We start from the raw sequence: 12,062 nt of genomic DNA, 5'->3' as shown, positions 1-12,062 counted from the left end.
CGTCTCCTCCCTGTGGCATTTCGTCGGCGAGTCCCCATGGCAGAGACACCCTTTGTCTCACGATGTCACCCTTGCCACCCCTTCTGTCGCAGGAGGACGTGGCACAGCTCCATCAGGCAAGGCTTAGCGAGGGGCCACAAAGGAAGTGGACAAAGTGGAAGAGATTGAAGTCCACGCGAGGGTCCCAACTCCCTGGGCTCCCTCCCTCTCCTTCCCACCTTCTCTGCTCCTATGTCCCCGGGTGCTGGGACTGTGTCCCTTCCTGTGTCCATGGCACTGCAGACACCTTGCTCTCTGGACCAGCCCAGACTCCCAGGAACGCCAGGGGAGGGGATCTTTCTGGCTTCTTGTGATGAGGTGAGTGGGAGCCTCAGTCTCCCCATGACGCCCACGTCCCCATCCCTGGGACTCACGGAGATGCTGCCCTGCGTCCTGGGAGAGGATCTGAGGGAGACTGTGGGTGGGCTGGGCTGTGGGGCCATGTGCAATCTCAAGAGGGAGGCAGGAAAGCCAAGGGGAGGAGGCTGGCTGACGGGAGCAGAGGTTGGGGTCAGTGCCTTGGAGTCAGATGTGTCTGACAGGTCAGTTGTACCTGCTAGCTGCCTTGCCTAGTGTGCGGGGCAGGCACAGGCTCCACATTGTTTCTGGCCACTTCAGGATGAGCGAGCCTTTGAACTGAGGGCTCAGGAAGGTAGGAGGCCCTCCCCAGCAGGGTGGCGGGAGCGGTGGTGCAGGGCGGTGGCCTCTGCCTCCTGGCTCTCTGCTCAGCTGTGACATCCCCTCTGCTCTCCTGCATTGGGAGAGGATTTACATTGCCTGCCCCGCTCTTCCCCGGCCCTGGGCTCAGACTTCCGGGCTCGCCAACGTGCAGACAGCAGGTGGTGGGCGTTCTCGGCCTCTGTCACCGAGTGAGCCAACTCCTCGTCATGAATCTCTGGGTCAATCTCCACTCCCGCTGCTCCTGTTTCTCAGGAGAGCCTGGCCCAGGGGCTGTTGGCCAAGAAATGTGGCTGCCCTTAAATGCTGGAAAAGCCAGGACACAGACCCTTTCCAGGACCTCCTGACCAGCCGGCCCTTGACCTGCAGAGTCAGGCAGTGGACTCCTGACCTCCAGGACCAGAAGACCATGGGTCTGTGTTGCTTCGGGCCACTTGGCTTGTGGTGCTGTGTTACAGCAGCGACAGCAAAGCCATACTCTGTTCACACCGGCCCATCTGCTGTGGTGGCAGATGGGGAGCATCAAAGCTGGGTGTCCCAGCGTGCACCCATGAGCTTTCCCTCATGGCGACAAAACGCCTGGAAAAAATCAACTTAAAGAAGATTTATTATAATCATTATTATTATTATTATTTGGCGGTACTGGAAACTGAACCCAGGGGTGCTCTCCATTGGCTGCATCCCCAGGCCTTTAGCTTTTATTCTGAGACAGGCTTCCCCTAAGTTGCTGAGTCTGGCCCTGAACTTGGGATCCTCCTGCCTCAGCCTCCCAAGCTGCTGGGGTGGCAGGTGTGTCACCAGGCTCAGGAGGGAGGTTTGTTTTAGCTTATGGCTTCCAGGGTTTCAGGCCTGTGGTGAGGTAGCTCACTGTGGAGGCAGAGGAGGCTGCTCACCTCGCACCAAGAAGCAAAGGGAGAGAGGAAGGGGCCGGTCCCAACACCCATTCCTTCGAGGGCACACCCCCAGTGACCAGTGGGGGTGACCCAGTTTCCTTGTGGGGGCCTACCTCCTGAAGGTTCCATAACCCCCCACAGGCGGGGGACCAAGCCTCCAACACAGGGCTGTCCGGGGCCTCAAGATCACCCCACAACGTCCCTCTTCCCGCTGTGGGTGGGGCCTCTCAGAGGGGGCGCCCAGGACAAGGACGGCACGTTGCGCCAGCCCCACGCCAGGCTCCCTTCTGATCCTCTCCCGTCCTGCCCGGAAGGTGCTCTGAGCACACAGCCTCGCCACACCCTGTCACCGGGAGGCACTGTCTGCAGGGCCAGACAACCGCTGCACTCGTTTGTCACCGGTCCCTCTGTGACCGACCTCGGGCCCCGGGTCTGACGTCAGAAGTCTGGGAATTCCCGAACACAGTCGCAGTGCGTGGACTGGCCACGTGTCCAGGCACCTCCCACGCAGCTTGCTGGCCAAAGCCCCGGGAGAGCAAGAGTCCCAGCCTGGGTTCCAGAGGTCCCCTCCCCTCCCCGACTTTAAGAGAGGAGAGGAAGTTGTGGAATGGCCTTCGTATTATCAAGAGACGTTTGGGAGAGAAAAGCATCTCTGAGGAGCCGTGCAAGGCCCGCTGGAGCCCTCCACCAGCTGGCCCGAGGCCCGCTGTCTTTGCTCACGTGCCTGTGAGCGGCGAGACCCGCGTGTGAGTATCGAAACACACTTGCTTATTCTGTCCTACGTGCAGATCCTACACCACTGCTCGTTCTCAACCGAAGCGAAACCTGGCAAGAAAACCGAACAAGCGACGCCAGCTTACCTCATTGTACCAGCCAACGATGAGCTCCAGGTTGCCCACGAACTTCCGGAAGGTCTCGTTGTCGGAGAACAGATGCTCCGCACTGCCCGGGATCTCTTTTTGCTGCTGGAAGTTCAAATACTTGACTTCTCTCAGGACGGCCACCAGCTAAAGGGCAAATGAAGGTCAAAGGCCACTTAGAAAGGAACCTGGAAGCGCGGCACAGCGTCGCCCAGGGGTCGACCCGGGAGGGGCCGAAGCTGGTGGAAGAAGTTTGCTGGCAGGCCCAGGATGACTTCACCCTAATTACGGGTCCTGAGCCAGAAAGCGCTGACGCCATCGCCCCGGGCGGACGGCAGCAGCGTCACCTGTCTTCCCCGCTCCCATCCCAGGCGTTTGGAGAAAGGCTTCGTTGAGGGCTTCACCTGGGTCCTCCCTAGGATCTGGCCTCCCTCTCTCCTCTCTCCCCATCTGGTTTTGACTTAGGAGATCTGGGGCATCACTTCCAGTACTGCTCTGTCCCCAAAGTCATCCTCATCAGGGCTCAAGGACACCTCCTTGTTGCTGAATCCATCTGCCATGTCACGTGGCCTCCCAGCAGCTGGTCACTCCCTCCCCTGAGGACAGGGCCTCCTCATCGCTTCCAGGACATCAGACTGTCCTGGTCACCCTTATCAGTCCCTTTGAACATCTTGCAGTTCCCATGTTGGGGAGGCAGAGTGCGGTCCTTCTCCGTTGGTTCTCATCTGACCTCACGGCTGGAATTACCACCTAGATACGGATGAGTCCTGCATTTGTGTCTCCGACCCAGCTTCTCTCCCAACCTCCAGACTTGCACATCCATCTGCTTACTCAACATTTGCACTTGAATGTCTGACATCTCAAAGTCAATGTGGCCAAACAGAGCAGCCGACCTTCCCCAGCAGCCTGCTCTGCCTGCCCCTTCTGGTGCCACGTCGGCTGATGGCAGTTCCATCTTCTGGTCACCCCGCCCCCAAACAACGGGGCTGACTCCTGTCTTTCTCTCCTACTCTGTATCTGAGCCACCCGGAATCTCATGGTGCCATTACTCAAATCTAACCATTCTGGCCCAAGCCAGCACCCTCCGGGCTGGGCTATCATCTCTCACCTGGATTGCAGCAAAGAACTCCCAGTTTCTGTCCAGCCCCCCTGAGAGAGGTCCTTTACAGGTGTAAGTCAGGTTTCTGCCTGAAACCCTCCAGGGGCCGCCATCTTGCTCAAACCCTAACCCCGTCCTTCAATGACCCATGAGGATTCCCATCACTTTCTTCTCCACCACCTCCCCTTGTCCACTCTACCCAGCCCCACTGGCCTCCTTGCTGGTCCTAGGGCATGCCAGACACACTCACACCTCTGGGCTTTGCTTAGCTCTTTGCTCTACCTCTGCTTGGCCAGCGCCCTTACCTCTGGTGGACCTTGGATCACATCTAAACTTGCATCTGCCATTTCTCCAGCCCTCTTTGTCCCTCTTCACCAGTCCCTTCCTCCATCCCTACACACCTTCTTCACCTGCCCTCCCTGCTCTCTTGCCTGAGGCACCTGCTTTCACCTTGATATGTGGTATTCCCTGCCTCTTTGTGCTAACCCATCTCTTTCTCTCTTCCCCCTCATTTCCTCCTCCTCTCCCAGATCAGCTCCAGGAGGGTGAGACAGAGACCTTTGATTCTCTGGTTCATTAATTTATCCCAAACACATATACACAGTAGGTGCTTAGTAAATCTTTGTGGAATGAACAAACAAATGAATTTTAGTGATGTTTCCCTGCTTTCCTGGTGTTACCACCACACCAGATGGGACGGGTCACCAGGTGGCACATGAAGAAGCTCAGCCCCCTCCTGCTTCCATCTCTGTGCACACGCAAGCTTTCCAGGTTACAGCCCACTCGTGTGAGTTCGTTTTTAAAACCTTTTCAAATTGATGTTTCCCCTTGGATCAAATGAAAGTGACCAAGCTTTAAAAAGGGGCATTCAACTGATGCTCTTTTCAAGGATTCTCCTGTTTTGCCTTATGTCTTGAATATCTCCTGGACATACTTAAAGAAGCTTGAAAAAGGAAGTGGCTGCCACCTGCGACATAAACAGCAACCTTCACAAATGAACGCTATTGGTGGGACGGGTCCCCTAGGTGGCCACGGTGGGCCCCAGGCTGTTCCCGTGCCCGGGCTGGACCCCACTCCAGGGCGGCGCCTTCCCCGCAGCCCCGGGACCCACCGCCTTGCTGAAGTTGACTTGGAGGAGGCCAGTGGTGGCGTCCCGCTGGATCAGCGGCTGCCCCAGGTTGAAGTGGCAGTCCTCGTCCACCCTCTCCACCCACTGCCTGTAGACCTTCTCGCGGTAGCTGCGCAGCAGCTCCATCATCTCGTCGTACTTCTGGTAGATCATCTTGGCCTCCATGCTGGACGTGACCCTGGAATCAGAGTTGGGCAGAGCAGTGAGGCCTCAGCCTTCACTGGGACAGCTCCTCAGAGTCCCTGCCAGGCCTCGGGATGCCGAGGCACCAGGCAGCCACCTGCTTGTTCGAGGCTGACAGGCGGGGTGTACAGACGGACAGTGGCCAGACCCCTGCATAAGCCAGAACTCGGACCCTCAATCCGCCACAGCCAGCCCAGGGAGCCGAGCCACTATCTGAAGCCACGAGTCGGGGAAGCCAGCGCAGCCCTGGTGGCCATCGCCGCAGACGCTAGGGCTTCACTAGCAATTCTTGGATTCCCCTACTGTTGCCTGCCTTCCGATTAGGGACCCACCAGAGAAAAGCCAGTCCTCAGGTGACTGCTTCTGACTAGCCATGACCCCGCCTGTGGCCCTGCCCCACTCCCGCTCCAGCCTGCCTTAGAACCTCGGCCAAGGGCAAGTGGCCCTGGCTTGGAGGCCGCTTTGCCCTGACACACTGCAGAAACAGCCTCGGTCTGTTCCATTTTGGGTGGTCTTGGGTAATTTCCACAGGGATGGTGGTCGAGGGTGAGGACATGCCTGGGAAGGCCTTCGGGGAGAGGGAGGAGGTCACGGAGGGTCCTCTTGGGAACTTTGCTTTGGGAAGTGAAGCCTGGAGGGTGGGAAGCCTGGGATGGTGTAGGCTCAGGAGGGACCTTGTCCCCCGACAATCGAGGCGCAGGGCTGACCTTGGGCTGCCCTGGGGCCTTGCCAGCCAGCACTCACGGGTGGTCGATGTGCTTCAGGTGCTTCAGAGCCACCTCCAACCTCTCCTGCAGCTCCAGGCTCCACTTGAGCTGCCCGGCCACGGGTGGCATGTTCTTGTGGATGGGCGGGATGGTGCCATCTGCAGAGGCTGCCATCTGGGCATCATACAAGAGCTTGGCATTATCCAGCTCAGTGTCAAACATCTCCAGCATGGTTGAGTACCTGGGCACCACCTCGGCCAGGATCAGGGGCCGCTCCAGGAGGCTCCCACACATGTACAGGAGCTGGGGAGACACGCAGAGCACGTCTGCGCTGGAGTTGCTGCCCCTGCCCTGACCCCAGCATTGTCTGCAGCCCATGGTTGCTGACAACCAGGCAGGGCCAAGCTTAGGATCAGGAAAACACGTGGCTTGTCGTAGCAAAAAAATTCATCTGGACCTTTCTCTATGTGACAGCTGGTTGTGGCACCTGCAGGTTTCATGTTTCTGTATGCAGAGGCCCAAAGTGCTTGGCTTATAAACCAGTGGTGCCAGCTAGGTCTCTGGCCCGGGAGAGCTCATCCCTGGCCCAGGAGGAACAAGGGTGCGGGCAGAGAGGATCTGAACCGTTAAAAATACAAGCGAACAACGGAAAATGGCCTCAAGACCACATTTCTCTAACTGGGGCTCGCTCTACAGCCAGACGGAGGAAGACTTTCTTCACACCACTCCTTCCTCTTGGGAAGGGCCCTGCTACCCTCAGACCTGAGCTCAGGCAGGGCAAACGGCATCAGGAAATTGGTTTTGTTCTAAAAAAAAAAAAAAAAAAAGGCAGGAGGGGTCCAGAGAGCAGGAGAAGGCTGTGCACCCAGGCCCTACGTGCTGAGCTCACCAAGGGCTAGGACATCTGCAAGCTCCCAGGGGCCACAAAGTGCCAACTGGGCCCTGCAGGCAGGCCCCTGTGAGTCCCAGGCAGTCCCAGATTCCCACCTAACTGCTGTCCCTGACGACGTCCTTCTGAACCAAGACGACGAGGAGGGAAAGACTTTCAGTCCAAGTGGAGCAGCTGCGGGTGCTCAGGGGGAGAAGAAGCCCAGCTCCAGCCGGGCCCTCTCCCCACAGCCACCTGCCGACCCCGGTGGGCACCACCTCACTTTTTAAAAACGTCAGCTTGTGCTAGGGAAATCCCACTTACCGGCTTAAGACCCTCAGGGCCCTTTTCCCTTCTAACAAGTGGAAATCAGACATGACTTTCTTCAAGAGTACAGAAGCTGGATTTGGGCCTTAACGGGAGGGCCGTGTCTCCTCCAGGAGCCCAGGAGAAGGACAGCTGGCTGGTCACTCTGGGGCCACATCTAGGTACCTAGGTGCTTCCCAGACCATCTGCTCCTCACAGAGAAGGGGCATAAGACTCAGGGGTGTTGCTGACAAAGGTGGGCGCTTCCAGGCAACCCGCCCTTCCTCCCCAGCCCCAGGAAAACCACAGCATAGAGCTGTAGCCTCCTAGCAGGGCTCAGCACCCCCAGAGGCTCCTCCTTATCTGTTATTCCTCTTGTTCCAAACCAGATTTATGGGGGCAAAATCTCTGGGTGCTACTGGGGCCCAAGAGACTCGGGGCCACGTTCTGCCCTGGCTGGCTGTGCAGAGCAGGCGGTGCCCTGCTCCGAGTTACCCCACGTCGTGGAGATCGGCAGAGCCTAGCCCTTGGTCACTGCACGTTACGAAGCAACCGCTCACCATGAGCGACTCCATTTTGAGCACAAGGCAGAAGGGCTTAGAAACTTGTTTGGGCAAGCAGATGGCCACCAGGTGTTGGACATACCGAAGTTATCCAAAGACTAACCCCAGCTGCACAACACAATCGGGAGGCACAAACTGAGCAACTTAAACGTGCTGTGAACTCATCAGACTCAATCAGAAGCACGTGGGTGCGTGGACGTATCACAGCTACCCCGGGAAACCAGCCTGTGAGCCTACCTAACACAACAGCCCACCAGTGATGCTGCCCTCACCCAGAACCCAAGACGCGGCCCCAAGACGAGGCACTGAGGCACGCCTCCACCTGTCGCCTTATCCAACCCCCTAGGGAACGTCCTGACTGTCCCCAAGGCTGCAGCCTGTAGTCTCCTGACTGACCCGGGCCACCTTGCCTGCTCCCCCTGCCGTGGCCTTGCCCCAGGACATGCCAGAGTAGCTGGTCCTTCCCACGCCTCCAAGGTTCTGGGCTGGGTTTACTCATCTGGCCAGCCGTGGTGACTCTGTGGCAGCTGTTATCAGCTCTCTGCCTTGACCTCCTGTCCTGCCTCTTTAAACCTGTGGCTCTGCTACCCCTTTCCCCGTCCTCCTCATATCATTGTGTAAAGTGGGATGTGCAAAGTGAGTGTTGTGGACACGAGCGACCGAGACTGGGTGGGCTTGAACATGCGACTGCTGTGGTCCTGATGCCAAGTGAACTGCGAATACTCGGTGAATTCAGCCCGGTGAGGTGTAGCTTGTGAATTCACTGCTATCCAGTGAAGCCCAATGCTGTGGAGCGACACAGTGTGTCAGGTCTCTGTTGCTGGGAAAAGCTCACAACGCTGGGGGAAACTTTTTTCCTTTCTATTTTTCTGAGCCTCTTCCCTCCTCTGCACACCAGGAGAATGCCAGCTATCGTAGGGACACACGCGGTGACGGACAGGAGCCTGGCCTGCTCAAGCCTGCTCTCACAAGGGCCTTTCATTTTGGAGACCCCCGTCACTGGGATCGCCACCTTAAAGGACCCACTCAGGGCCTCTGCGTTAGTAACCTAAGGCGTCTCCACACCAAAGCCCTACAGAGCGAAGCCACACCACCTCCCCACACAGCCTGGAGTACACCTGCTCCTTCGCTCCGGCCCCTGAACCACACAGCAAATGCTGCTCTTAAGTACTAGGCTTGGTCCTAAGTGACCCTAAGTCACACACCTTCAGTGGTGCAGGGGCCTATCCTGCTTGGGAAGTCAGGATCGCCTAAGGACGTCAACACTAGAGCAGCACTGGGCGGGGGCTGCCCCAAGGAGAGAGGCCCAGCTGGTCAGCCTCAGCCAGTGACAGGGAGGAAGGGAGCTCGGGTGAAGGAGCGGGAGGGTGGGGCCAGGTGTCTGTAGGGAAGGAAGGCAATGAGGAGCTCTCTAGGGAGAGTCCAGAACAGGGGATCAAGACTTGAATCAAGAATCAAGGCTAGACTCGAGCTGGCTCCCAAAGTTCCTCCTAGGTCACGAGGGCACGTCCTTGGGAGACCCAGCGTTAGTGAGGTCCCATGTGTGGTAAGCGAGCAGCCCCACCCGGGACATCTGATCAGGCTCCACATCCCCCACCTGCCCCCAGGTGGTGTCTGGTCACCTCACCTGGCTTCAGCAGGAATCCCGCCCAGTGGGTTTAGCAGAGGGTCGCCCGCCATGTTCCCTCTCTTGGCGGCTTCCATCTCCTGACCCCACCTGCTCCTCAGCTAGGGGTCCCACTCACCATGCTGTGTCCAGAGTTGAGCTTGACTGCTGTCCCCCACTGCCAGACCCTGTTGCGGGGGTCCCTGTAGCTATTGCTGTGGTCCCAGTGAAATCTGCCCTACCGAGATTTTAATTTTTTTCTTCAACCACAGCAAGGAGGCACCGCATGGACTGCATTCATCTGGTATTTTGCTCGGAGTGCCAACAATCCAAGAACTAACGGGTCGTTATATTCGCAGAGCTTCAAATGCCCACGCACGTACGTCTTTTAAAAGGATGGTTATAAGGCAAAGAAACATCCTGGCATTTGTTAGGAAAGATGTTCAGGGGCAGGGGGCTTCCTGGGTCCCCAGCCCAGCACCAGAAAGCCAACCCTGACGTGCTCCAGGAAGACGAGCTGTCCTGAGCGTCCACTCAGCCGAGCTCATTGCTGTGTCTCTCCCAGGTGGGTCAGGCCCTGAGTTGGAGAACTGCCTCGTGCAGTGCTGATCAGGCCACCAACATGTAGATCAAGCAAAGAGGGTGTGACTTTGAGAAACGTGATTTAGGGGCTTCCCAGTGCTGCCTGTTGATCTGGTAGAAAAGACCCGAGTTCCTGAGACCCCCCAGGCCCCCAGAAACCGCCTTGAAATCCCCGCACAGTGTCACCTCACAGACTTTCCATTCCCACGCCCTACCAAGACTCCTTTGGCAGAGGAGCCCCGCGCTCTGAAGTGGCCACATCCTCCCTCCATACGTATTCCTGGTTTTTCTAAATGAATCTCCGCCGACAGGCACCGAATTCATTTCTGTCGTCTACGTCAAGGGCCCCCTCTCTGGGGCCCCCTTAGGACGCTCTCCTGGAGAGATTTCTTCTCCCAAGACTGAGAGCAGAGAAAGACGAACGAGTCCCCCAAGCGCAGACCTGAGTGAACCCTTCAGTCACAGGGTCCCTGTTCTGTAGAAGCCACACACCCCAAACCCTGCAGAGGCGCTGCCCTGGCCACGGGAGGGGGCAGACAGGCACCAGTTGGCGCAGCACAGGGAGGGGTGGTGGGAACGGGGCAACGGCCCCACTCAGCCGCAGAGGTGGCACGGTCATTGTAAACTGAAGGTATCAGAGATTCTGGAGAGGCAGGAGCTGGCCTGTGATCCCAGCCACTCAGGAGGCTGAGGCAGGAGGGTCACGAGTTCAAGGCCAGCCTTGGCAATTTAGCAAGACCCTCAGCAACTTAGTGAGACCCTGTCTCATAATAAAAAATAAAGGGCTGGAAACGTAGCTCAGTGGCAGAGGCTTGCCTAGCATGTGTGAGGCCAGGGTTCCAATCCTGGAACCACAGAAAGAAAAGGAAGAGGGAGAGCGAGAGACTGGACGTGGGGGAGATCAGAGGAAGGCCTTCGAGGGCGACCCTCAAAACAAGGTCTGGGATGACCAGGTGACCTCAGGACGCTTCCAGAACTGGCCATTTCTCAAGACTAAGGATCTCCCCTGAGACCCAGCTGCCCGAGATGGATACCATCCCACCAGCGGTGCCGGGCAGACTTCCAGGCGCGCTGGGCAAGAAGAACCCAGGCGCAGGCCGGCATCCTGACCAGCCGCCAGTGCCGAGAAAGCGGCTTCCCTGTCACTCTGCCTCCCTCGGCAGCAACAGAACTGGGCTTCTGTGGCTCCCTGGGCATCCGTGAAGTGGCCACTGTCACCTGCTCACTTCGCCCTGCGCTCAGGGTGCTGAGGTGCGTGGCACTCGCCCCAGGCATTTGCCGTGACCGGCGCTGAGCCCGGCTCCTTGCCGCCCAGCCGCAGCCTCTGGAGGAGGTCTGGCGGCGCCTCTGTCCTGCGGACCGGCCGGCCGTCAGCAGTGCCCACACCCCGCTTACTTTGGCAGAGGACTCGATGGAGCTGCAGTCGTCGAACGCTTGGCAGAAGATGGTGGCCAGCCTCCTGTCCAGATCCTGAATTTTCGTCTCAAAGTCAGCGTAGTCATTGTCAAAACTCTAGAAGAAAACGACAGTGGGCTTGTGAGGCGGGGCAGCGGGCCACTGCAAAGCCTTCCCCGGTCAGGTGGCCTCAGGGCCAAGTCCCAGGGAGGATGCCCATTGGTGTGGGGGCTGCTCCGGTGCAGTTTCCGTGTCACGTTTTTTTTTTTGGCGGGTACCAGGGACTGAACCTAGGGCCTCCTGCATGCCAGGCAAGGGCACCCCCTGACCCGCATCCCCAGCTTGTTTCGTTTTTTGGAAAGTTTATTTGAGGCAGGGTCTCGCTGAGTCGCCGGGGTTGGCCTCAAGCTCTCACTCTTCCTGCCTCGGCCTCCAGTGTAGCTGGGATGGCAGGTGTGCCACTGTGCCCGGTTCCTCCGTGACTTTTAAAGGGGTGGGGTGGCCTGTGACTGGCTTCCCTCACGCCTCCCTCTGCTCCTGGGGCCCAAGCCCAACCGTCCGTGCCAAGGACTCACTTCGTCTCCAGGGTCCAAGGGGTCGTATTTGCACTCAGCAAAAACCTTCACCAGCTCAAAGACCTCGTCGTAAATCTGAGTCACCATGTTTCCCAGGATGTTCCCCCGCACTCCCCCGAGCTCGATCTTCTCCAGCTTCAGGAACTCAATAGCAGTTTTATAAAGATCCTGGTGGAGAGAGAGAAAAACCCCAATTGACTTAGTCCATTCATCTCCTGAGCCAAACCCAAGGTCCTGAATCTAAGCAGGGAGGCCCAGCGACCAACACCCCTGGTGACGAGAACTCCAGGGCCTGCGTCGCCCTGTGGGATGTGCCTGCGTCGCCCTGTGGGATGTGCTTGTGTCGCCCTGTGGGATGTGGTCCTGTGGGATGTGCCTGCGTCTCCCTGTGGGATGTGCCCGTGTGGGATGTGCCCCTGTGGGATGTGCCTGTGTCGCCCTGAGGGATGTGCCCCTGTGGGATGTGCCCCTGTGTGATGTGCCTGCGTCGCCCTGTGGGATATGCCCGTGTGGGATGTGCCCGTGTGGGATGTGCCCCTGTGGGATGTGCCTGTGTCGCCCTGTGGGATGTGGTCCTGT

General features: G+C 58.1%; 1 protein-coding gene across 1 annotated transcript in view; it reads right to left on the bottom strand.

The window, feature by feature from the left end:
* The window catches only part of LOC306657406 (dynein axonemal heavy chain 17-like), a gene marked incomplete at its 3' end in the record, with an annotated part of 38,634 nt that overhangs the window by 15,882 nt on the left and 10,690 nt on the right, over positions 1-12,062 (bottom strand). Inside the window, exons 11-15 of the mRNA XM_079133363.1 lie at positions 11,484-11,651; positions 10,909-11,025; positions 5,626-5,891; positions 4,681-4,876; positions 2,471-2,617 (exon numbers count right to left, since the gene is read on the bottom strand). Of these exons, the coding sequence (XP_078989489.1) occupies positions 2,471-2,617; positions 4,681-4,876; positions 5,626-5,891; positions 10,909-11,025; positions 11,484-11,651 (894 nt within the window). The remainder of the gene's footprint in view (positions 1-2,470; positions 2,618-4,680; positions 4,877-5,625; positions 5,892-10,908; positions 11,026-11,483; positions 11,652-12,062) is intronic.

Source organism: Sciurus vulgaris, assembly GCF_902686455.1.
Source record: "Sciurus vulgaris genome assembly, chromosome: 3".
Taxonomy (NCBI): Eukaryota; Metazoa; Chordata; class Mammalia; order Rodentia; family Sciuridae; genus Sciurus; species Sciurus vulgaris.
This window is presented reverse-complemented; position numbering and strand designations above follow the sequence as displayed.